The sequence below is a fragment of the Phalacrocorax aristotelis genome, chromosome 3 (genome assembly GCF_949628215.1).
Source record: "Phalacrocorax aristotelis chromosome 3, bGulAri2.1, whole genome shotgun sequence".
In the NCBI taxonomy this organism is placed as follows: Eukaryota; Metazoa; Chordata; class Aves; order Suliformes; family Phalacrocoracidae; genus Phalacrocorax; species Phalacrocorax aristotelis.
In genome coordinates, this window is record NC_134278.1 from 84,182,442 (window position 1) to 84,206,528 (window position 24,087).

The 24,087-nt window shown below is 40.7% G+C and overlaps 1 protein-coding gene across 3 annotated transcripts in view; it reads left to right on the forward strand.

The window, feature by feature from the left end:
* The first annotated feature begins 506 nt into the window (after positions 1-506).
* Positions 507-24,087, forward strand: part of BTBD3 (BTB domain containing 3) — a 156,345-nt gene continuing 132,764 nt past the window's right edge. The window contains exons 1-7 of one of the 3 annotated variants that reach the window (XM_075088242.1): positions 529-611; positions 11,078-11,333; positions 11,879-11,969; positions 12,460-12,578; positions 16,697-17,829; positions 19,668-19,857; positions 21,550-21,789. In XM_075088242.1, coding sequence (XP_074944343.1) covers positions 11,191-11,333; positions 11,879-11,969; positions 12,460-12,578; positions 16,697-17,729 — 1,386 coding nt within the window. In that variant the 5' untranslated portion in view covers positions 529-611; positions 11,078-11,190 and the 3' untranslated portion in view covers positions 17,730-17,829; positions 19,668-19,857; positions 21,550-21,789. Of the gene's footprint in view, positions 612-7,848; positions 8,257-11,077; positions 11,334-11,878; positions 11,970-12,459; positions 12,579-16,696; positions 20,263-21,549; positions 21,790-24,087 lie in introns of those variants that run through there. The other 2 variants (XM_075088243.1, XM_075088241.1) reach the window with 2 other exon arrangements.

Below are 24,087 nucleotides of genomic sequence, written 5' to 3' on the forward strand. Positions count from 1 at the left end.
AGTTTAACTTTGCCAATTGAGAAAAGCTGTTTTCTGAAGGGAATGGTGAACTCTCCTCACAGGTATCGGTGCACATGCACAGAAAGTATCACGTTTTTTAGAGGGAGAATCCTCAAACAGGTTTGGATGTGATAAGGTAAAAACATGCTTCTATTTCAGGCAATAATGGGAATTTTTTTAATTTTTTTTTTAATTTTTAAAAAAAGGCGGTTACTTTGTCTCCCGCCTTTTCTAAACTTATTTTGGTGACAAAGTCACCTTTTTGGTGGTGAAATATGAAGTTTTTACTGCTGGGCCCCGGGTGCCCCCCGTCCCCTGAGGGCAGGGCCGGGCCCTGACTGGCCTCCTGCCTGGCGGGGCCTTTTTTTTGAGGTGACGCCCTCCCTCAGACTGGTGGGTACCGCTACCGCCTCCACCACAGGCGGCGGGAATTTGGTGCGGTGGCTGGCTGAGCCCACAGCTATACCCGCCGCCACGCCCCCGCTGCGCGCTCCGCCCGGGGGGGGGCGGCCGTGCGCGTGCGCGCGAGGCGAGGGGGCGCGTCTTCGAGGCGGGGTTGCGCCTGCCACTGCGGGGGGCCGCGCCGCCCCTGGAGCGGTGGGCGACCTCAGGTCAGTGCGGGTGGGTGGAGGGGGGCGCGATGTGACTGTTACGGCCGTTACCAGGCGCTCGCGCCGCGCTAACGGGTGGGGGGGCAAGGGGTGGCGGCGGTGAGGGGACCGTGTCGGCCCCGTTGGGCCCCGGGCGTTGCGGGGTCGGGGGCGTCCTGTGGCGGGTGAGGGATCGAGGGACGGCGCGCGGGCCGGGCTGTGGTGGTGGGGGCAGAGCTGGGGCCGGCGGTTGTCGGTCCCCAGCCGCGCTGCGGGGACGCCTACATGAGGGATGGGCCGGAACGGCCTCACCTGAGCGCCAGCATCGCCGGGAGCTGCACGCGCCCGCCGCGAAACTTGGCGAGAGGGAACCGGGGGTAAGGGAGGGAGGATGCGTGGGGAACGGTGCCCCGAGTGCCCGGGCCTGCGGCCGCTGGGTTGGTGTCGAAGCCGCCTGCTCACCCGGCACAAAGAGCCCCTTGGTAAACGGTCTTTGCCCGATCAGAGTCATGTGGTTGCAGCCCTTTCGAGAGGTTTCATGCCTACTTTTTTTTTTTTTTCTGCTGAGTCTCTGCAGCTGCCTTTTGTGCAGGAGCTTCGTCCTCGTGCCCGGAGCGAGCGGGCAGCGGTAAACCGCTCCCATAGCCGCGTGGTTCGGAATCAAACGGGAGGTGCAATGAGCACCGAACCGGGGACCTGGAGGTGCCAGGGTCTGACCGCCGAGGCAGGGTGCTTCTCCGCGGGCGGCTGTGTAGGCTAGCACTTCCCCTCGGGAAAATTCTGAGTTATCTAAAGCTAAAAGTTGAAGGTTGTTCCCCCGCCCCCCTAAAGTAATGCTTCTTTAAAAGAAGAAGCATTTTAAAGTATCAATTAAGTAAAACTTCCTGGAGGAGTAATTAATTGCACCCGATTCGATATAAATACCACCTTCTCTTCCCCACATTGTTGGCCGAACTTCTCTGTGTACGTATGTCTGAAGACTGGGTAGTTTCAGCTGAGGGCCGCACCTTTACAATTTACTATTTTCCTCTTTTGTTTCAAGAAAGTCCATCTGTTGCAGCTTTCAGGTTGAGTTTATGAATTAATTTGCCTGTAGTGTTTCCTGAGTGGTGCTGCCAAATAGGAGGAAGTAGTGGGTTGTTCTCACTTGAAGTAAGAAAAAGTTTGAATTGCAGTGATACTTAAGTGTTCCTAAAACCGTGCTTGCTAACATACCTATTAAAACAAAAAAGACTGTCTTATCGGAAGGGTGCTGGTGCAGGTTTTCTGCATTGCCATTAGTCTTCACTGTACTTTGTTTTCAGCATGTAATCTATATATCAAACTTCAATCCATGTCCCGGCCTTTTTTTTTTTTTTGAGAGAGAGATGATAGGTTATAGGTATACAATACTATATTTGATGCTACTTTAATTGTTTTATGCTAGTGTCGGGCTAAAAAAACTAGGTCTCACTTTCCTATAGGAAGTAGGTGTGGTATGTCATAACGCATAGTATCTTGCCTTCATTTGAGTAATTTAACTTTGCAAATCAGATCTCTTAGGACACTATTCATTTGAAATCAGTTCTGCAGGATTGCTGAAGTTGAATGTAGAGTGCAGTATTTTATTTTTTTTTTAAATCCGCCCCCCCAGTAAATACACTGCAGCTAGCTGCACAGTAACTTCCCATGTGGTTCCCCTCCAGCAATCCTCAACTCTGCCCTGGAGCAAACACCTTTCAGAAGTAATATGGACTTTCTTTAGCTTGTCCTTTAAGGCTGAGAAAAAAGATGCAGGTTGCAACACTAATTTTTCTTATTTGGACACTTGCTTGTTAGAGCTTGTGAGCAAACATTGTTTTCTGAAGTTACCAGTTTTTATGCTAACGATGAAAGCAACAGTGCTAGGGTAGGCTCAGTTAAAACGGAGGTCTGATGATGATAGCTGTGCGCGATGTTGTCTGAAGAAATTTAGGTCTTCATCTGTTGCGTGAACTTATGCAAATGACACTAGCTTTGCAGCAGAACATTTTTCATGCACAGCGTTAGCTTTCTCTGATAATTCATGATAGTTCTCCTGTGCTACTCTCTCTACTAACTCCTCAAAGCTTGCAGGCTCTCTTGCATTACAGGAGCAAATGTTCAATACCTGAGCTGTCATGGAAGCACTGTTTCATGAGGCACTATACAAATGAGTGAGAAGCAATAGTTTCTGTCTCAAAGAGCTGGTAGATAAGGTGAAAGAAGGAAATAAGAGATGGGAATCTTAGAAGGAAAAGATTAAAAGGTTTGTGTGGTGGAAGTTGTCTTCAGATCTGTTTTCTGCCGTAAAGGTGAATTCCAGTCCTGTGCCTTAATCACAAAACCAAATTATGTCTGTCAGAAAAATGGGGGTGGGGGGGGTGGGGGGTTGTGATGGGAACAGAACTTCAGTAATTAAGTAAAAGGTCAGTTCATTCAAATTTCCATTTTCCAGGCCTGGCTTGTCTGTTTTCTGATCCTGCTGCCCTATCTGAGTTTGATAACTTGGCAAGCAAGAGTAAAAGAAAACCAGGCAAGTCCACCATCTGGAAAGTGTTTGTGTTTTAGAGCACTGGTGAACTGGTTGGTGATCTCTGAATGTCTGCAGAAAACAGATCTGGAAGGCCATTCAGACAGAAGCTGCATGTGCTGTGAGAGTCTGGGACCGAGAGAAAGTAACAAGATCCACAGCTTCTAGTGTGTGGCAGAGGAAGATGAATTTATTACAGTGCAGTTTAATGGGCGTAATGTTTGGTTCCATTCTTGACCTATTTGGATGCAGCTCAGGTTAGCAGCAGTCTCTCACATCTAAAAATTGGGGCTATTAAACCATTGTCAAAAATTTTAAGAGTTGTTGTTCGTGCGTTTTGATTCTCACTTTTGAGGAGTGAGAGCCACTGTGTTTGAGAGTGCATTTCTTATCAAATGCTTGTTTTGCCAATGGACTGGCCTGCTCATCTCTCTCTAACTGGGGTAATCTTCCTCTTTTGTAATTTAAAATGCAGTAGAAAAAAGAAGCTGTACCATTTCCCCCTCTTTTAAAGCTCTTTAAAAAGCTTTTACTGAATAGTTCCAGGAATGCTCTTCTACTGTGAACAGAAGTATGCAGAATCACACTTTGTGCTGAAGTTGTGAAAGTTCTGAACTTCCAGGAGAAAACTGACCTGCTTTGCATTTTTAAGCTGCATGTTTTACATACAGTGAAGTTTAGGGAACTATGTGTTGCCTTGATGTAGTTTTCGGTGGCAGACCCTAATGGCATTTACTTTACAACACCTAATAGAGCTTTCCAAAAGTCCCCTCAGTTTTTCTTAACCTTGTTGGAAGGTGCTGATAGTGTAGTGGTCCCAGGAGACAGATTTTGTGGGCCACAGAACAGGTGTGGTGTGGATCATGGCAATATCCTCTCCCCATCTTTTGTCCTACTGGGTGCTTTAATGCTGTGGTTTGATGTGGTGAGTGCAGATTGTCTGCACATGAAATGAATTATATGCCAACAATCAACCATAATGCAGTGCCCAGGTGGCTGCTTATGGGGTAGTTACTATTCTAGTGCCATTGGCTCTCACAAGCAAGGACTTGCTGAGAAAGCTGCTTCTCTTTATCTGTGTTAGCATTTGCATTTTGCAGCCTTACTGCGTGTAGGGGGACAAAGACGTTTGGGACCCGCTGATGTAAAGGAGTGGGACCAGTCACCATCCAACTTGTCCTTTATCAGAGCCTATATTAATTTAGCTATTAATTTTAAAAAGAATACTTTCTGAGCCAAGGTAAAATTAGTATAAAAGCTTCTCTGTATAGGCAAGATCTGACTGTAAGATAGGAAGTTCTGTCTGTGGTCGTCCGATCCGGATCTCTCCCTTGAAACAGGCAGCATGAGAGTACTAATTGTAGTGGTGGTTTTTCTGAAGTACACTAAGATCACTAGCTTCTTTCTCACAGGGTGCTGAACAATCATTAAATGCTAATGACTTTTGATTACCGTTGACCTTGGTCAATTTAGAATTAGTGACCTAGAGATGAAAACCACTGTCTCTCCTTACCGATTTCCTGAGCTATCTGATCTTTCCATTGTAAGTACATTTTGGTAAGAGGCAGAGTAGAAATAAAGTTGACCTTTGTCTTAGAGGGCTGAATGCTTTTGGGTTTGCAATTTCATGTTTAGAAAGAAAGAAAAAAAATGGCAGCCACTGAGAAAGAACTTATTTTTTGACCCCACAGATTGTCAAGAGCAAAACTCAACATGAAATGAAATGGACAAAGTAGAGTAGTAGTGATGGGGAAGACACATGTCATTTGTCACTTTTTAATTGGTAGAAAAACAAGTTTATCTCCTGCAACCTCGAATTGAATTTCTAATTTTGTAGTTGCAGGTTTTCTCATCTCAGAGTTCATTTATAATTCTTGTTTGTACTTTGAACTATCGAGAAGCAAATTAATGTTTATGGAATAAATTGCAAATTCTGCTCTGGGGTATTTTCTACCTGCAGTTCCCAAACTGTGACATAGGGGAATATGTCTCAGCAGGCTGGTAAAATATATTTTGTGTTGTAATGAAGCATTTCACATTATTTCTTTCCATATGCACAGAAGAGAAAGTTTGTGTGATAATTCACTGTAACAGGATCAAATATATTGACTGTAAGTTGTTTAAACGTAAGCCCTTCTTTAGACAGTTGTGGTTTATGGGGACTGTCATTCATGCAGCAAGCATAATGAAAATACAAGAAAATTTTAAACATTTTTTTCTTTCTCTCTTTAACACACTAGCTATATTTATTTTGACCCAGCTGGGAACAAAATCTTTAACTTTAAAAGCAAAACTCCATAGCGTAGAGAAGTGTTTTGTTTTGCATTGTGTTTGGGGCATAAAGTTATCAAACCTCTCACTGGGATTAAATCACAAAGTTTAAGCAGCTGAGCAAGAAAGTAATGGGGGGAAAAATGACAGTGGGAAGAGATGTACTTGGTGTAGGAACAGGTTCGTGGAGAGCAAATTGAAAACCACACGGAAGGGAAGTGGATGTTTATTCGTAAGTAAACATAGGGCTGAATGTTATTCTTAAGTATAATGTTTTCGTTTGATTGCTTTGTCTCAGGAAGGATATTGCTGTAAAAAAAAACCCAAATGAAAATGATTGCAGATACAAAAAGGACATATTAAAATGATGAAGGCTTCTTTGATAGGGAGACCAAAAAGAAGTGCATGCAGAGACATAGCCTATATGCTAGCAAATAGTATAAGAATGAAAGATTAAAAGACATCTGAATACTCGTTCTTTAAGCATATCTTCTATGTAAGTTTATATTTACCTGTTGACTGGGCTGCTCAGGGCTTTCTGCTTTTGTGTTCTTTAAAGCATTAAGGGCATTTAAGAAAAAAATATAAAAACTCTCTTAGTGGGTAGCATTATGCAAAGTGTTTAAACCTCATACTTTAAACACTAAGCAGTTAAGAAGAATATTTGCCCGCAGGTATGTTGTTAGTGTAGCATAAGACCTATAGCAAAATACAATTTAGGTCTTTTGGACTTTGGTTTAAAGGTTCCTAACACTGAACTAGTGTTGGTTCAAGATGCAATTCTACTCTGATACTGTTCTACTCTTTCCCAGCTCTTGGCTATGCTGGGAAAGAAACGCTTTCTGATCTTTTTGTTACTGAGCAAGACTTCAGGGCCATCTTTTCCATGCAACAGACAGAAGTGGATGCAATCTTGGTTGCTTTCTGTGCTGCCAGTCAGAAACTTGGGAGAGAGGAGGTTGGAAGATTTTGTCAACTGTAAAGCATTTTTTACTTAAGGAGATCAAGAGTAGAGCTCTCCCTTTCCAAATGAGCATTTTTACAAACAGAAGGATTGGAATTGTCATTGGCAAGGATTCTTCCAGGTGACTAATTCATAGGTAGATAAACAGAATTAGGCTTCTCAGCTGTGTGGTTTGTCTAGTTTTTTTGTTTTTGTTTTTTGAACTTTTACACTCCTTTTAAATGAGTGCTTGAAGTCAAATTCAATGAGAACTAGCAGTGGACAGGTGGATTGTTAAACAGTAACATGGTGTGTTTGTTTTGGTTAATCGAGATGCATCATCTGAAATTTGTTTCTTTGTAAGGGGAAATCCAGAACTTAAACAAAGAATGTTAACACCGTATAGGCATAATAACTGCCAAGAGGAGAGACTTGGAAACTTTACAAAAAAGAAATATATGCATTTTCTCATTGCGTACTTGGAATTAATTCCTTTATTCATGATCTGGTTGTAAGAGAGAATTGGGTATTTTGATGAAAGCTTGTTTTTTATAGAGTTGTCCAGTTCATGTTGATGAATTCATGAATGGACCTGTAAGTGAGAGGAATAGGAAACCACAGCTTATTAGAAGAAGGGGAGAAAAAAATTGGGTATACTTGCTATTGTGGCAGTAGAGACTGATATAATATGAGGAAGAGTACTCCCATCAACCCTGGAAATGGATAGATTGGAAGTTACCTTTAGAAAGGCATAATTATAGTAGTACTGTACTATTAAAAGTTGTACCAAGACTGGGGCTATAATATGATTCCTGTGCCAGCCCTCACAATGGTGTCAAGGTACGCTACATTCTTAAGGGATAAGTGAAACTGGGATTGCAGGTATATTGCACATATTTGGATTTGAACAGCAGAATTGATGCTTCAGTTGTTTACAATATTTAGTCAGGAGCAGATTTCCAAGGGAAACCCTGTAACTTGCTCTTAGTAATTTGAAAGGGGCGTGTAACTTGATGCATAGTATTTCAGCCTGAGAAGATAGTCCTTTGCTTAATTCTTCACCACTGGCAGTTTGGATTTTCATCAGGCCAGTGTTAAGATTTAAGCATGGAATTTGATACATCCTTTAAGTTAAAATATTTCTGGTTTCACTACTTTGTGTATGAAATAAATATTTATGTGTCTTTGAAGGACTGTGTTTCTCTTTTTCTAAGTTGAATATATATAGTTTGGTTCTGTTAATATATAATTAATGAAGAAAAATGAGAATTGCAGAAGATTAGGAACACATAGTAATAAGTTTTCAGAAATTGATAGATCTTTGAGTGAAAGAAATTCAATTTCCTTGATCCTCTTCCTGGAGGCAGGCTGATTTGAACTTGGGATTTTGACTAGTCTTTCAACAGGAGCAGTTCATAGGTTGCTTTTACTGATGGCTAACACATTGATTTGTAAATTCATTAGCAGTATGTGTATAGTAAAAAGAAAACTATGTTGTAGGAAAATAAATGGAGGTTGCTGCCAAGGTGGAAAGAAAAGCACTAATTCTTTGGGTTTTTTTTTCCCCATTTCACATGCATCTAAGGATTGGTTTAGGAGACTTAGTTTCTGAGCTGATGAAGGACAGTGGAAGGTGGTATAAAGCCTGTAACATATTGTAGTTTTTTGGCATCTGTTGTGGAATCAGCACTGTTTTCCAGTTATAGCAGACCAAATTTTGGTGGGTGACTGAAGAATAGGCAAAGATGGCAGTCAGGCTTTTTATTTACAGGGATGGATTTTTATGCTGTCAAGTGGATACTTCTTGTCTACTGGGGTTCTGTCTGACTTCTGGATTCAGGCAGAACATGCTTCAGTTGCAGCTTCTCCTTCCCTTCTTCCCCCAAGAAAGTACAACATGCTGAGTTTTACAGAAGTCAGAGGTATGGTAGACTCCTACAGGTTCACGTTTGTGATCTCTTTCCCATACTGAGTTGACCAGTCAGTCCATCTGTCATTCTCTTTCTCTTCCGTATCCTCCCAGTGACCTTATCTGGTGTTTGTATAATTGGATTTGCACTGGTCAAATGGTTTGAAAAATGTGTGAGGACCTTGATTTTTATATACTTTGGTAGTCTCTAAAATGGATTTATAGAATGAAAATCAAATCTCTCATGTGAATCTCCTAACCTCTGCTGTCTTTTGCCTTCTGCCAACTGCAGTGCTGAGCACCAGATTTTCTGAAGAGTGCATGTTTTTTCTGTATCTTTAAGGGTTTTTAAAAAAGCTTCTTCCTTTTGAAATGTCTGTCCTGCACAGTGGCAAAAGGGTTATTTTTGTAACTAGAAGGGCTGGAAATTTACACAAGGAGGGGAAAAAACCCTAATACAAACTCAACAAACGCAAATTTTATGCTGTTCTCAGCATACCTGCTGCATCTCTATTATAAACCCTCAGCTATGTGCAGTTATAAACATCCCATCTGTGCAACGTTTCTTCTCCTTTACCTCCTTCTACCTCTCCACAGTTCAATGTGGCTTAGGTTGTTAGTTTCCCTTCCAAATCAATCTGTTGCAGGTAAAAAAGGAAAACAAAGAGAAAGGGGGTAAGAAAAGACAGACAAGCTTGCTAGAAAATATTTTTTTGGAAATTGCATATCCTGCCTCCCAATGTATATAGGAACATATCTGATTTTCAGCCACACCAGGCATAATCCACATTCTTCTTTTAAATAACTGGTGAAGGTGATTTTGTACATTTCGCATTTTGTGCAATATAGCAGCTGAGGCATAGGTGCATATACTTGTTTCCCTCTTCCATAAGCAGTGACTTCAGACAGAGGGGACAGATGTGTGTTTGGCAGCACTATCATCTCAAGCTGCTGCAGCAGTCTCTAGATGGTCAACTGCCAGGGTGTTTAGTTAGTGCTTAATATGGAGTGTCTCCCAAGGAGACCTGACAATCTTTGAAATACCTGTACTTAGGTTTTACAGTTTCAGGATTAAAGATATTTAGAGACTGTGTTACAAAGCCATAGCTGTGACTCAAGCAGTTGTGATGGTGTTTCAATAAATAGCCTGAGTAACATTTCTGTGCTTCAGTTTAAGTCAGTGGCAGATTTCAGCAAGGTCAGCTATTTCTCCACCAGCCTTTGATCACTTTAATTTCACTGTTGTACTCTTGTCCAGCAAAACTAATTAAGGCTAAAAGTGGCTAACTTTGCTTTGAAAGAAAAAAGTATTTTTTTCCTTTAAAACTTAATTAAAATGTAATTTCATAATTATTTTTATCCCCCCAATATTTTAAGGTGTGAAATGACGACCCCTAATACCTAATAATTTTTATTTCCCTGCTTTTGTTTTTAAGTGAATAGGCTTGCCTTTTTTTTTTAATACACATGACCTGCTATTAAGGAAATCTGATCTAAAATTAAGTTCTAAGTAAACTAATGACTGAATATTAGTCGTCTTTCCTATTTAAGTGGTTTGGCTGGCATATCTTATATCCTGTTTATTTCAGAAAGTATTTGTGAATAAAATCCAGGCATGTTTGCATCTCAAGGAGTGATTTCTGCCTGAGACTCTCTAAATCATTCAGATTTTTTCATTTAATGCTTTGAAATATTGATTAAATATATTCATTCTGATGTGCTTTAATCTGATTGCACATCTAGAAGTTTTCTTCTGATGTGGTGCAGCCATGTCTGGTGTAAGCTGGCTTAATTAGCACTGCTTAGTGATTTGGGACCCCTGTCAAAGTCTGTTAGGTTATCTTATGTTAGGAAACATAAGGAGTTAAAGCTAAAGCTGTGACCTCATCTCTATTCATGTTACACTGGAGCAGGAGCTGTGCTGAAAGGGATTGTTTAACTGCATCGCTGTCCTTGCTGCTGCTAGCTGATTGCTTTAATTTGGTTCTGATATCTGTAGTGTGTTTTTGCTGAACAACTGTTATGATAGGGATTTATGGGAATACTGGAGGCATACAAACTCATTAATATCATCTGCATGTGGAAATAGCTCCCGCAGAAGTATTCAGAATCAAATATGTCTTTCTACCTGATTTAAACGTTTTATTGCTTCCCCTGTGAAAATTCAAGTAGCATCAAGGAGAAATAAAACACATGCTTCTGGCCGGTCATGCGCTTACACAACTGAGCATGCCATTTATTGCTTTGCCCTACGTACTAACTGAAGAGTGCAACTGCTGTCGCTTTAATGTCAGAGCGGCGTATGTTACAATAGGTGTCACTGTGCGGCTAGGTCCAATCGTTATTGGTGACTTCAGATGCTGGCTCCATCTGCAGGGCTGCAATACCTACTCTGTTCCGATCTGTTCAACGCACAAGTTCAGCTCGCCAAGCAGACTTAGCAGCACTATTGCATGTCGTGCTATCCCCCTTCAGAAAGCCGGTGCTACAGCCACGCGTATACCCTCCTTGCAGGGTGTAGTGCTTTCAGGCAATTCCCGATCACGAGATCTGGAGAGAAATAAAACTGGCAGGAATGATGGGGATGTATTTAACAATTCAAGTACTGGATCAAACTTAAAGCCGCTTTCTTATTCGGTGCACTGGAAAGGTCACCTTGTCTTGCTAGAAAAGAAGCAGACTCACAGCTCTGCTGCTCTCTGTTTAACAGCTTCCACGTGTGTTTCTTCATGTTCCTGGCTAGTTAGGCTATCTAGCTTTACAGACAAGTATACTCATGGTAGATGAGAAAGGAAAGAACATGAAATGTCTCACCTTCTTCTTGATGCTTCCAGAGACGGTCAAGAACAGGTCCAAGAAGAGCTCTAAGAAGGGGAGTAGCAGTAGCAGCAGCAAATTGCCTTCAGTTTGCTATGAAATCATTACCTTGAAGACCAAAAAGAAGAAGATGGCTGCTGATATTTTTCCCCGAAAGAAACCAGCCAACACTAATACAACTGCTGTCCAGCAGTACCACCAGCAAAATCTCAATAACAACAACATTATTCCGGCACCTAATTGGCAAGGACTTTATCCAACCATCAGAGAGAGGTAAGTTCAGGGCAGTTTATTTTTGCTGTTTGAATGGGGTGGTAAAAAGTAGCAAGATGTTCGTAATGTATGTGTTCAGTTATTAATTTATTTGCTGAAGGAAGCATAGTTATCTTTTTTTTTCTCCACAGGTGTGAAACAAGTGTTTTGGTAATGGAAAATATTTTAATATATCTTTTGCAGACAGTGCAGCTGTTTGTCTTGAATAAATAAAAATGTTGCTGGAAGCTACAGTGGACCCATAAAGACTTGCTTTTAGACCTTAGTGGGGATTTTCAGTGATACAGGCTCTTGACTTTGATTTCCACTTTTTGAAAAGTTTTCATAAGTTTTGGGTTATTTTTTTATTGCATGAGCACCTTCTCCTCTCCCTGCTTTTTTCTCTGGTATATTTGTGTGATGATGTGTGAAGTAGCTTAAAACAAAGTGTGACCTGCTTCTCTTTAACATGCAACTTTAAGATGTTAAGAAATTAAATTTCTTGGGTCTGGGGCAAACATAGTGTTACTGGGCGCCATGAATTAACACGCTGCCTCTGTTTGTAGAAATGCAGTGATGTTCAACAATGACTTGATGGCAGATGTTCATTTTGTGGTCGGGCCACCAGGTGGGACCCAGCGGCTGCCAGGACACAAAGTAAGCAACAGCTGCATTATCAGCTCAGGCAGGGGTAGCCAGAGAAAGCTCCTACAGTTACACCAGGACATAGCATGGGAGACTTGTCGCTTCTGGGACAGGCATATTTTAAAAGGCTACTTGCAATGCAATAGTGTTCTTTGCTTCTCTTTGTTTTCGGTTAAACAGTACACTTGTGCTAAGGCAGTCATTGTGAAGTTAGGACTATTGCTTTGTGCTGCTGATTAATATTACTCTTGAGATCTTTCTAGAAATAGTTAACTTCTGTAGTGGATATGAACGTTTTCCAGTAGCTAATACATATATGCCCATGGGAGTAAAATGGAGGGAAAATGTGTAATTCTGTTCTTGACTTTGACTTCATTTCTTACTGGAGTTTGTCTATAGTCTGTCAGTGAAGCCGAGTTTGCTCAGGGTGGCTCTCCCACGTTGTTTTTGTTGGCAGTGCTTTCAGTTTAAAGCATGAAATAAGATTTCCCTTTCTCAACAGTATGTCCTGGCTGTTGGGAGCTCTGTATTCCATGCAATGTTTTATGGAGAGCTTGCTGAGGACAAAGATGAAATCCGTATACCAGATGTTGAGCCTGCTGCTTTTCTCGCAATGCTGAAGTAAGCATCATTCATCTGCTGGATATGTTTTCCTTTATGATGTATACATACACTGGTAATATCAAAGTATGACTTGCATATAAAAAGAAAGCAAGCAGTTGCTTGAAATATTCTTTTTGTGTTTCAAGTATTTTAAACTTTTACCTCATTTTGCTCTTCCCTTTCTACTTCCAGGCACACATATATTAGACTGATGTAGGCAGTTATAAATAACGACTTTGACAGGGGATCTTTGGGCACATTGTATACTGTAATGCCTATTGATCTGATTTGTCACCACACGTTACACAAAGGAATGGAGTTACTAAAGAGAATTGTCAGCTATAAGAAAAAACATGTTCTACTTCGCAAGCATAGTGAAAAGTTAAAAACACAAACACACGCACAAAAGAACCCCAAACCCCAGAAATTCTGAGCTTGTATATTGACATCATTCCAGCTCTTTTATAGACTTGCTGTATGCAGGTTTTGTATTAGAAAAATGACCCTAAGTTATTAAATATAGCGTCTGAAAATTAAATTTCTCCTCATCTATCATACTGATGCATTTGGAAAGTGATAAAAAGGCTGACTACATGAATAGGGTTTTTTATTCTAACAGGGGAAAACCAGTCAGTTTACATGATCATTATTTTTCTTGCAAGCTGCATGAGAAATGCTATGTTTTCCTAAGTGAGCATAATGAACCAGCTTCCCTGATGAATTGTCCTTGAATGTATCTATAAACTCTAATTATTAAAGAGGAATACCCTATCACAGAAATGCTATGGCTTTGAGGGTTTTTTCCCTTCAGCTTTAGTAACTGCCATTGCTTTCTGATAAAGAATATACATTGGTATCTGATAGTGATCTGTTTAATATGCTGCAGATTTTTTTGCATGTATTGATATAATCGCTAGCCAGCAACTTACTGTATTTCATATATTGTTTTGACTAGCTTGTGATTACAGACTGGTTTTTTCTTTTTACATTTCAGTGGCACTGTAGATGGACATTTGAAGTTGCACATAGTTTGTTGCATAGAGTTATAGGTTATGAACATCAGGAATGTTCTGTGCAAATATCCATAACTGCCAGGTAAAGCTGAAGTCACACAGATGTTCTGTAGACCTGGAATAGAAAGTTAAGATATGACGTTATGTAAGTAGGTGCATTATGGATGCCTGCTTTGGGCCTTTTTGGTTTTCTGCAGAGCTCAGACTTGTGCTTTGCTTTCATGCAGAATTTTACAAGGCACATGCAAGATACTTGGATTCCCCCAGCCTCCCTTCCTTTCTGAACAGCAAATCTATTTCACTGTGGCTAAACATGATTTACCGTATAAAAACTGAATGCTTTCTGAATTTATCATTAAGAAATGTGTTCAGAGAGCAAACCTAGCCAAGAGAGTATCAATACTGACCTGTAGGTCTTGGCATATTATTTAGCCCATGGCAATTTAGGAAACTATATTTAAGAGCATGTCCAGAACCATGGAATTCTTCAACTTCTTGGCTTTTATTTAAAAAACCGAAAGACCACAAAACGCTTGTGATCTGTGTGGATGTTGATCTAACCTTGCCAGTGCTAACTTCCACTGATGTGGTGTGCCTGAACTTGCAGAGTGCTCCTGCGTCTGTGAACACCAGGGGTGCCTGCAGCCATGATGGCGCAGGGAAGGGAAAGGAATGTTGCTCAGCAGTGCAGCATTCTCCTCATTGCACGATCCAGTGCTTGTGCTGCACTGGGTGGAGCTTGGGAGGATCCACGGTCCCCTTCACTCCCCTCCCCCTGGGAAATCATCCCCATGAGTGCTGCTTGCAACTGCTGTGAGCACTGGATGGCAGAAGGCTCATGATACTGTTGCTAGAGAAGGAAAAGACTTTTTACCTATTCCAAAGCAGCACTGTCCTTCATCTGCTCCTTTCTGCAGTCAAGAGGAATGCATCATAAGCTTTGTCAGAAAATACACTGAGTCTGTTTTTGTGTTTTTTGGGGGGTTGGGTGTTGTTTTTTTGGTTTGGGTTTTGGTTCCCACTGCCTGCCCCGCCCCCCCAGACAGTGATTTCTTATAGCATAAATATTATAAATATTTTTTATTTTACTATATAGTGGGCATTGTGACAACAAGCATCAGACAAGGTGTTGCCAGGTGTAACATAGGAAGTAATACCTTGACTGGTAGATACTAATTATTCTCCCAGTAAAATTGCTTTGACTGTTTCCTATAGTTTTAAAAATAGGCTTAAATTCATAGTCTAGCTGATACACCAAATCCGTGTCTTTATTATATCTTTATCTTGACTGTTGAAGTTAGAACTGTGGTCTTATCCCAGGATGAATGTGTTACTAAACCATCAAACTGTGTGGTCTAGCAGAATCCTCTAAGAACACGGTGAAAGTGGAATATCAGTAATTGCAGACCAGAGTTGAGGTGTGTTGGCAGAGTGAAAAGTGTGGAATATTGCTGAGAGCTGATGTTGTAAATCAGTGATACTAGTTCTTCACTTTCATGAGTATTAAACTAGCAACTTTCGTGCTATTTAAATTTAAAACAGACGTCATCATTCTCTGCTGTACTAGCCAGCAAAGAGAAGTAGTAAAAGAGAGAAACGAGTTGGAGAGCAATGAGGAGAATAATAAAAATGAATGAATTGATACATCTAAAATTTTTGGACAGTAAAGGAGATAAGCCACTAACCAGTGACATATAGATGTGCTCTTTGTTGTTACAAATAGCCCAGCTGAAACCAAGTAATAAAGGTTAACCTGGCCCTTCACCCCCCCCCCCCCCCCCCCCCCGAAAAAAAAACCACAACCCAAAACCAAACCAACCAACCAACAGGTTTGGGTCTGTCTAAGTATTCTTCTCTTTAACCTCTTAGATTTTCTTATATTACATGAGCAGTGTCTGCTCTGAGCATGTTTTCTAAGTATGGCTTGGAGGATAGTACCCTACCTCTGCAAAAATTTAAAGATATTTACAACTATAATCACATCAGTGTAGATACTATTTCCACTTTATAAGGACATCCATCCTGCAAAAAATTAATTGTTTTGGGAAACCTGCTACTTAGAAAATTCTGATTAGTACAGGGTTGCATACAATTTCAGCTTTACTGGAGGAAGACGCTTTTGTCAACCATAACCATCAAAACTTGCCTATCCCTATGAAGAGTAAAATTGCATTTGGCATGATTTTAGCACATTGCATTCCGCAGCTGCAAATGGGGCCCTGAAGCATGAGATATTAAAAAGAACAAACTGTACAATGCTTCATTTCTCTGAGCAATGAATCCCAGCAGTTTAGTCACATAAATAGAATTTCACCTTCATCTCCTCCACCACACTAGCATGCCAGTAAATGTTTTTGTCTTCCTTATGCAATGAGACTGAGAGAAAAGACCATGGTAGTGGAGGTAGGATGCTGAAAATTAGAATTCTGTGCCTTTTCTTATGTTTCATCACCACGTTAAAAAAAAAAAAAAAAACCAACCCAAACAAAAACCCCCCAAACTCCCCCTCCCCCCCCCCCCCCCCCCCAAAAAAAAACCAACCAAACAAACAAACCAGCACACCACAACCAAGTAGTTGTGAAGATGGGTGGCACCTGATACACTTCGAGAGCATTTCTATTCTTACACTGGGTAGTTATTCCTAATAAACTTGTTTTTATTTTTTCATTCCTGTGTTTATAGATACACCTCAGTAAATCATCCTTCACCATCACAGGACATCCAGTCCGAGTTCTTTTTGTAACATGTGTTCCAGACTATTGTGTTAGCCAAGTAAGGTAGCCCTTGAGGAGCTACTGCCTGGGGCTCATTAGCCAAAGCATGTATGGAAGAAAGACAGAGCTGGAGGGGGTGATAAACATAACCATTATCTACATAGCATATATCCTAAATGAAGTGAGGTTTTGTTCACCTTATGTTTAAGTTCCTTTTCTTCTATGGTCTTACCTGAGTGATGAATTTGGTTTGTACTTTCTTTCTGGATTTAATCAATGTTCCCCAAAAGCACTGCTTAATTTTAATGTGGAGACATTTAAATATTCTGTGTTTATAACTTTCAGATGTTGTTGACAAATTATGTTTTTGCATTAAGTGGCAGTGTTACATGCATGTGTTTTATTTCAGATACATATATTGTGATGAAATTGATTTGGCTGCAGATACTGTACTGGCCACTCTTTATGCTGCCAAGAAGTATATTGTCCCTCATCTCGCCCGTGCCTGCGTCAACTTTCTAGAGACAAGCCTAAGTGCAAAGAATGCCTGTGTGCTGCTTTCCCAGAGCTGCCTCTTCGAGGAACCTGACCTGACCCAGCGCTGTTGGGAAGTGATTGATGCCCAAGCTGAGCTAGCTTTGAAGTCTGAGGGGTTCTGTGACATTGATTTTCAGACACTTGAAAGCATTCTCCGAAGGGAGACTCTGAATGCCAAAGAAATTGTTGTTTTTGAAGCAGCTCTGAACTGGGCTGAAGTGGAGTGTCAGCGACAAGAGCTAATGGCTACCATAGAGAACAAGCGCAAAGTCCTTGGGAAGGCGCTGTACTTGATACGCATCCCTACCATGGCACTCGATGACTTTGCAAATGGCGCTGCCCAGTCTGGGATTCTGACTCTCAACGAAACCAATGATATCTTCCTCTGGTATACGGCTGCCAAAAAGCCAGAGTTACAGTTTGTAAGCAAGCCCCGGAAAGGCCTCGTTCCTCAGCGATGCCACCGTTTCCAGTCCTGCGCATACCGCAGCAACCAGTGGCGCTACAGGGGCCGGTGTGACAGCATCCAGTTTGCTGTTGATAAGAGAGTGTTTATTGCTGGCTTTGGGCTGTATGGCTCCAGCTGTGGATCAGCAGAGTACAGTGCCAAGATTGAACTCAAACGACAAGGAGTTATCCTAGGCCAGAACTTGAGTAAATATTTCTCAGATGGTTCTAGTAGCACTTTTCCCGTGTGGTTTGAATATCCAGTGCAGATTGAGCCTGACACCTTTTACACAGCTAGCGTGATTCTGGATGGTAATGAACTCAGCTATTTTGGACAAGAAGGAATGACAGAAGTTCAGTGTGGGAAGGTGACTGTTCAGTTTCAATGCTCTTCGGACAGTACAAATGGCACCGGCGTGCAGGGAGGGCAAATTCCCGAACTCATATTTTATGCTTGAATGAAAGTGTGTGGAGACAAAGCATTTTGCTATGAAGAACCTGTCTGTTTCAGGCCTACTGATGCTTAGCTTTCTATCTGCAGATACGTGATCAGTACAGGTAATATGTAACTAAACGCTATGGGCAAGTTACTGGCTTGCTATACTTGTAGCATTGTTGGTGATCAAGTTTAAGTGTAATATTTAAACTGGAAGCTCATAGGAACAAGCAAGTTTAAAGGCTTTGTAAGAGAGGTGCCTGTTTGCTGGTGATACTGACCCTTTCTTTGATGTATCTATGAATCACCAGAGGATGTTCCCCTCTTGTATCTCACTAAACGCTGTCTTTGTTGATCCATTTTCTCTTTTTCTCCATTTCCTGCTTTCTGCTTGTTGTTATTTGGGGAGGTAGGGATAGAAAATGAAGCGCCTTTTACTATAGCTCTGCCTTCTGTCTGCTTTTCAGACTTAAGAGATTCCAATAATTACCTGCTTTTGATCATGGGAGCTGAAAGAAGTGTTCCACTTGTAAGCAGAAAAAGCATAGGTTTAGACCTTCAACCTGTGAGATTCTCCTGCAGCCAGCTGTTTGTGATGGCTGCAGAGGAAGATGGAGAGAAGCAAGCAGCTTTCAGGGAATTATATGGCATACTGGCCATGTCCACAGTGCGTGGACATGTATACAGTGAGACAGGTGGGATGTGAGCTTGGCAAGTTACCATCAGAGTTAATTATCTAGGAATCCCACCTCAAAGGTAACGAAGTGCTTGCACATGTCCAAATTGTATGTGCAGCTCTACTCTACTCCTGTGACCTACATTTTGCTACGCTGAGGTTGATTTGCAATTTAAATGGCTTTTCTTTGAACCCTTGCTAAATAATGGGAATTAATATCTATCATCAGATGCAGGATGATTTTTTTTTTGTTTTGGGTGGGTTTTTTTTTTCCTTCCTCCTAAACATGGTAGAGGCAGATTATAGAGGAGCAAAAGAATGTACCAATCCTGACTTGGAGGTTTTTCTGTAACACGAGATTTCTTTTTTTACCATGTATTGTCAGCAGAAATTTAGACAAAGACAAGAAGATTCCCAACAGATACCACATTACACTTAGCGTATATCATCAGATAACAGTGAAGAGGAGGAAGCCTTCTCTAACGTGTTAATGTTGGATCTCTTGCAGCTGCTTATGGTTACACATTAATCAGAGGATTATGTGGTGCAGAACTTTGTCTTGTCTGATTCTTTTTCCCCAAAAAACTTCTTGTATGTGCCTGTATTGTTTTTGAAAAGTGTTAGGGATCATGACTTGTTTATCAGGGAAGGAAACCAGTATAAATAAGAAATACAGGTACAATTTAAACATAAGAAAAATCCTTCACTATTGCATTGGGACAGTTGCTTCACAAAGGGACACTACCTCTTGTAAAGCATCTCATTCTTATTTTATCTCTCAAGTGGGTTGTGTTTGTTGTGTATGTTTTAACGAAATGAGAGGACCAAATGATTCTTTAGACAGACTGAAGATTAATGTTGCAATGTATCAACACATTAATGCAGCATAACTCTAAATTCACTTGTCAGTTTTGTAATAAAAATGTTTTTCTCGTATGATTTCTTACCAGTTTAATACTATTACTCTAAGTGTTTCTTGACAGTTGGAATCCTGGCCCTGGGCATTGTAAAGTGCCAATACATCTTTGCAGTGTCCAAAATACCATCTGAAGTAAGGCAAACAAGCGTAGACGTCAAACAATTTATGGCCAAAGCTCAGATCTTCTCTGTAGGTAATAAAAGGAGAGCCAGGTAAAAAACTGTCCTCCAAGATCTATGCTTTTCACCCATTGTAGTGTTTAATGGTTTATATACGTACATACGTGTGTGTATAAGCAGCATTCTTTCTGAAATGTAAATACCCTCAAAATATATAGAAAAATGTTTTGGTTTTTTTTGTAACAGATGTACATAATCCAGACTGTTAGTGAAATCTAAACAGAATACTCCATGGAAAGCTCCCAGAGAGAGGTTTAAAAAACCTCCAGTTAATTATATTTAGATCTGCAGCCTAAAATAGAGGAGGATATAATTATATGGACTGGAGGAGGAGTTGCTGAAGATACTGCAAAAAGGAATCCAAGATTGTGATGAGGTAATGGTCATCTACTTTTAGACAACATCTGAGCAGCAGTTCCATTTATTTAAATACATTTGAAAGCAGAGAAAGATGCTAATCAGCTGATTGAGTTTTCTTGCAGCAAATAGTTGATGTAGATATAATTACTCTGAGTGATGATCAGACTGACAAGTTGCTTGCAGTAGCAAGTTGCGTTCTGAGTTGTTTGGAAAAAAAATCAGGTGCCTCAGCTGGTGGGACAAATCAGAGAGTACTGTACTGGTATGTCTAGACATGGGCTCTCACTTTTATTTTTTGTTTTTTACTTATCTGCAAATAAAGATGAGGTATTTACTATATTGACTGGCTGGAACGAAAGTTAGGAGATCAGAATACTGCGTAGCTGTAACATGTAGAAAATAAGCTTTTATGTAATTTTTATTTCCTACTGTTATGAGATCTTTTTGATGAAGTAGGATGAAAGCTACCTCTAGCTTAATTCCTCCGAGTCCATTCCAGGTTTTAGGAGCTGGTGCATGTAAAGTTTTTCAGTATGGTTGAATAAACATAAAACCTCAAAGCACCTTTTGATGCTTACAGCACATCTTGATTCCGAGCACTGCTTGATGTTGGCAAGTACTGGTATGTAAGATGATGACTAGAACCAGTCACCTTAGGACATCAGGGCACTTAAATAGGTGTCTAAATGCAGATTTGGTTGGTTTAGCAGTAGCATCCAAGCTTGAATACATTGGTTGACATTTTGCAAGCATCACGCGTATCAACCTGGAATGTAAGCATAATGTTGATAGAGATCCTTTCATAGAGTCTGTCTTAAACAAGTAGCCATCTTTGCTATTTGTATGTTTGATTTTCCTGGTGAGGGAAATCTGAGATAAGAGAGTATAATGTAATATACTTTCTGCATATCTAAAATAGTATTTAAACATTTTAATTTCTACATACTTATTGCACTGAACTGTTTCGGTTTGTTCTGTTTTTTAATTCGTTGTGATAAACTCAGCTCCCAGCACCCATTTGTGCTGGAGCAGTGTTTGACCTTAGCAAGCTTACAGCATTATTTATAAAGGACAGATATATATAAATATGAAGTACCTCATGTTGAATGTTATTGTACTGTATCTTCAATGTCACAGTGCAGATCTTGTTGGACTCATGAATGTGTATAATCATGCTAAAAATACAAATAAAAGTGGTTCTTAAATGGTTGTTTCCTGCAGCATCTTTGAAGTGTGAGCTGTGAAAGCCTTTACTTAGTTATCTCTTAGAAATTTCTATTGTTGTACAGTTGTGCATAGATATTTGTTGAGCTTATGTAATGAGAGATCTTTTGATCCCCAAAGAAGTAAAAGTCTAAGGAAAAACAGGGAAGAACAATGAAAATGTTCATCAGTTACATTGTAGAGAGGTTGATGGTTGAGCTAATGAGCTAGAGTGAATGAATTTATGTCCTATATGAAAGACCTTGTCTACTAGCATTAATATTTTAATGTTCTATTAATATTATTAAGTATGTGGAGATGAAGGGGGAGGGTCTCATGTTTATTCTAAAAGACAGTTGGCACAGGAAAGGCCATGGTTTTCAGTCTCTGATATAGCAGAATAAAGGACATGGTTAGTGCCAAGAGGCTGTTCTCTGCTGAAACTTTAATTATGTAATATTGTTCAGAATTCTGACTATTTTCTTACTCAACAATTTTCTTCCAGGAGATTTGAGTCTTCATTTTAAATACTTTTATGGTCAGCGAAGCTGAAGCCCCACTTCTGTGATGTCCATCTCCAAGACCTTTCAGATATTACTAGCTAATGATAAGAAATACTCCACAGTGCGATATAGACACATGGAAATGTCATTGAGGAAGTCTACCCCAGTAAAAACAGTACCTTCAGGCTTCATCCAGAATTCTAATTAAAGCATGTTTACAGGCATCAAACTTGTCACTTTTGGTAAGTTGTTTTTCTACAAGTCTTACTCCTATACTTGGTACCACACTACTACATTCTTGGTCCAAATTCTGTTATGTGTCCAGTGCTTCCAATTAGTTTGGAACTGGCTTCAAATAGGAACTGTCCTATGCCCTGTTCTGTACCAATGATACCAGCTCTTAAATGTGTGGTAGATACCAGTGAGATTTGGTGTGGGAAAGGACCACATCGGCAGCAGCAGTCTAGCTGAGTATGTTAGAGGAGATTGGTGCTGCTAACAGCCTCGGTTTCTCTGATAAACAGGTAAGAGATAAGTGGACAAGATGAATAAAGGATGGCCTGTCTCATCCAAAGGGACATTCTCCTCTGTTTCTGGCTGGAATCTGACAGAAGTGCTAGGATACTTGCTTTGGAAATTGATGCTAGGTAGGGCTGTGTGAGCCTATTGCACTGTGTTCACTGATGCAGAGAAGCATGGAGTTTGAAGGAGAAGGAAAAATGTGATAGGGTGTTTCGGGGTTTGGGGTGAAGATGACTCCAAGAGCTGAATTCAGTTGTTTGTCTCACAGGTAAAATCCTGCTTGGTGGAGGAGGACTGTCTGTTCCAACTTAGTTGGAAACTCCTCAGGAACTGACAGCCACTGCCTCTCACAAAGGCAAGGTGGCAAGGTCCCATCTAAAACAGGCTTCTTCCAAGTGCTCAGCTCTTAGGAGTAGGAACCCAAGGTTCCTTGGCCTCTGATAGGGAGGACTACTTATCTTACAGCCAGGACAAGCCTGTACCTCCTTAAAGAAGCCAACTGGGACTGCTGTAAACAGGAGGGTCTTTTTGAACCTCCCAAGCTCAGCACTCAGCAGAAGTTGAGATTCTGGCACAGGGCTGAGGTGGGGACTTCAGCCCATCAGCAGTATTTGGCCACTGTGAAAAGCAGCGGCTCTTAAGCCAGCCTGTTCTACCACATTTGCAAGCAATCAGTGGGAGTAGGAATACCTGATGATTTCCTGAAGCCAATGAAAGGAGCTGCTTTTTCACATGGCAGTATGACGGTGTTCAAAATAAAATTCAAAAAAAGGCTTTTTGGTATGCTGCTCCATTTCCAGAAGTCTGAATTTATTTTCTCCCCAAGACTTCCCCATAGAGGGAGTCCCTGGCCCAATTGAAATCAGTAGGAGTTGCCCTAGTGACCTCAGTACACCCAGGATTTTCATTTGCAGTGTTCAATTTGTGTGATTATTCCCAAAACACAACATAAATCTGCCCAAGAAAGGGAAATTAATTTTGAAATCCCACTGCGATCTGATTATCTAAAATACTGGTAGAAATCTTTCTATTAAATCTTACAAAACTCCTGCTCATCAGATTTTGATATACCTGCCCCCAAGCTTTTCTCCTAGTATGCTTTATCTTCAGCCATGAATCTATAGGCAGAACAGTAAATCCATATGAGACTTTATGTAGTTTTTTTACAGTCTGTATGGAATTCATAGCACATAAGATGCATAGTATGGATAAAGTATTTTTAAGGTCGTACAGTGTGTGTAAATTGCCCATGGTCTGTTCAGCATGAAGGAAAAACAAAAACCGCTATTTTGCTTGAAGGCACTGGTATTTTGAAAGAGCTTCTTGAAGGGTGCCAAGCTTGTTGATAGTATCAGAAATGCATTTATGTTAAGCCTTTAATTGTAGCATTTTAAAATTAGCTTTCTAATTGTTTTCTATAGACAAAGATAACATAGCTGGCCTTAAGGGATCCTCCATCCTGGTCCAATAGGATTTACATTTGAAAACATATTAGCAATTGCAGTTTTCTAGATCTCATTTTAAACCTTCACAGTAATGTTAAGTGCTGCTTGGGGAGCATCAGTGTTTCAAAAATAGCTATGGCTGAGTTTAGCCTAACAACAAACAAGGGCTTGCATGGGGAGATATCTTTGATATCTTCAGTGGTGATGCTGTGGGTAAGTACAGAGGAAAGGTTTCATGTCTAACAATTCAGGAGCAATGTAGCATTGGAAGACATAAAATGCAATGGGGAACCACTGCGTGAAGGCAGCAGGGGATGCACATGATGGAAAGGACTGGTTGAGTGAGGATGAGGGTGGGACAACCCAACACTTTGAGCTGCTTGCAAGCTCTCCTGCATGTGCTGAATGCTGACCTAGCTTAGCAGGAGAGGTCAGGATAATTCTTGTGTGCGTGTGTATGTATATCAGTGTTCCCCAGCCTCGCTTTCTCCAGCCAGTTGCTGGTTGTGCTTAAAAGGGAAAATGGGCATAATTCACTTCTTTTGTAGGGTATAAGAATTGTGATTCTGCAAA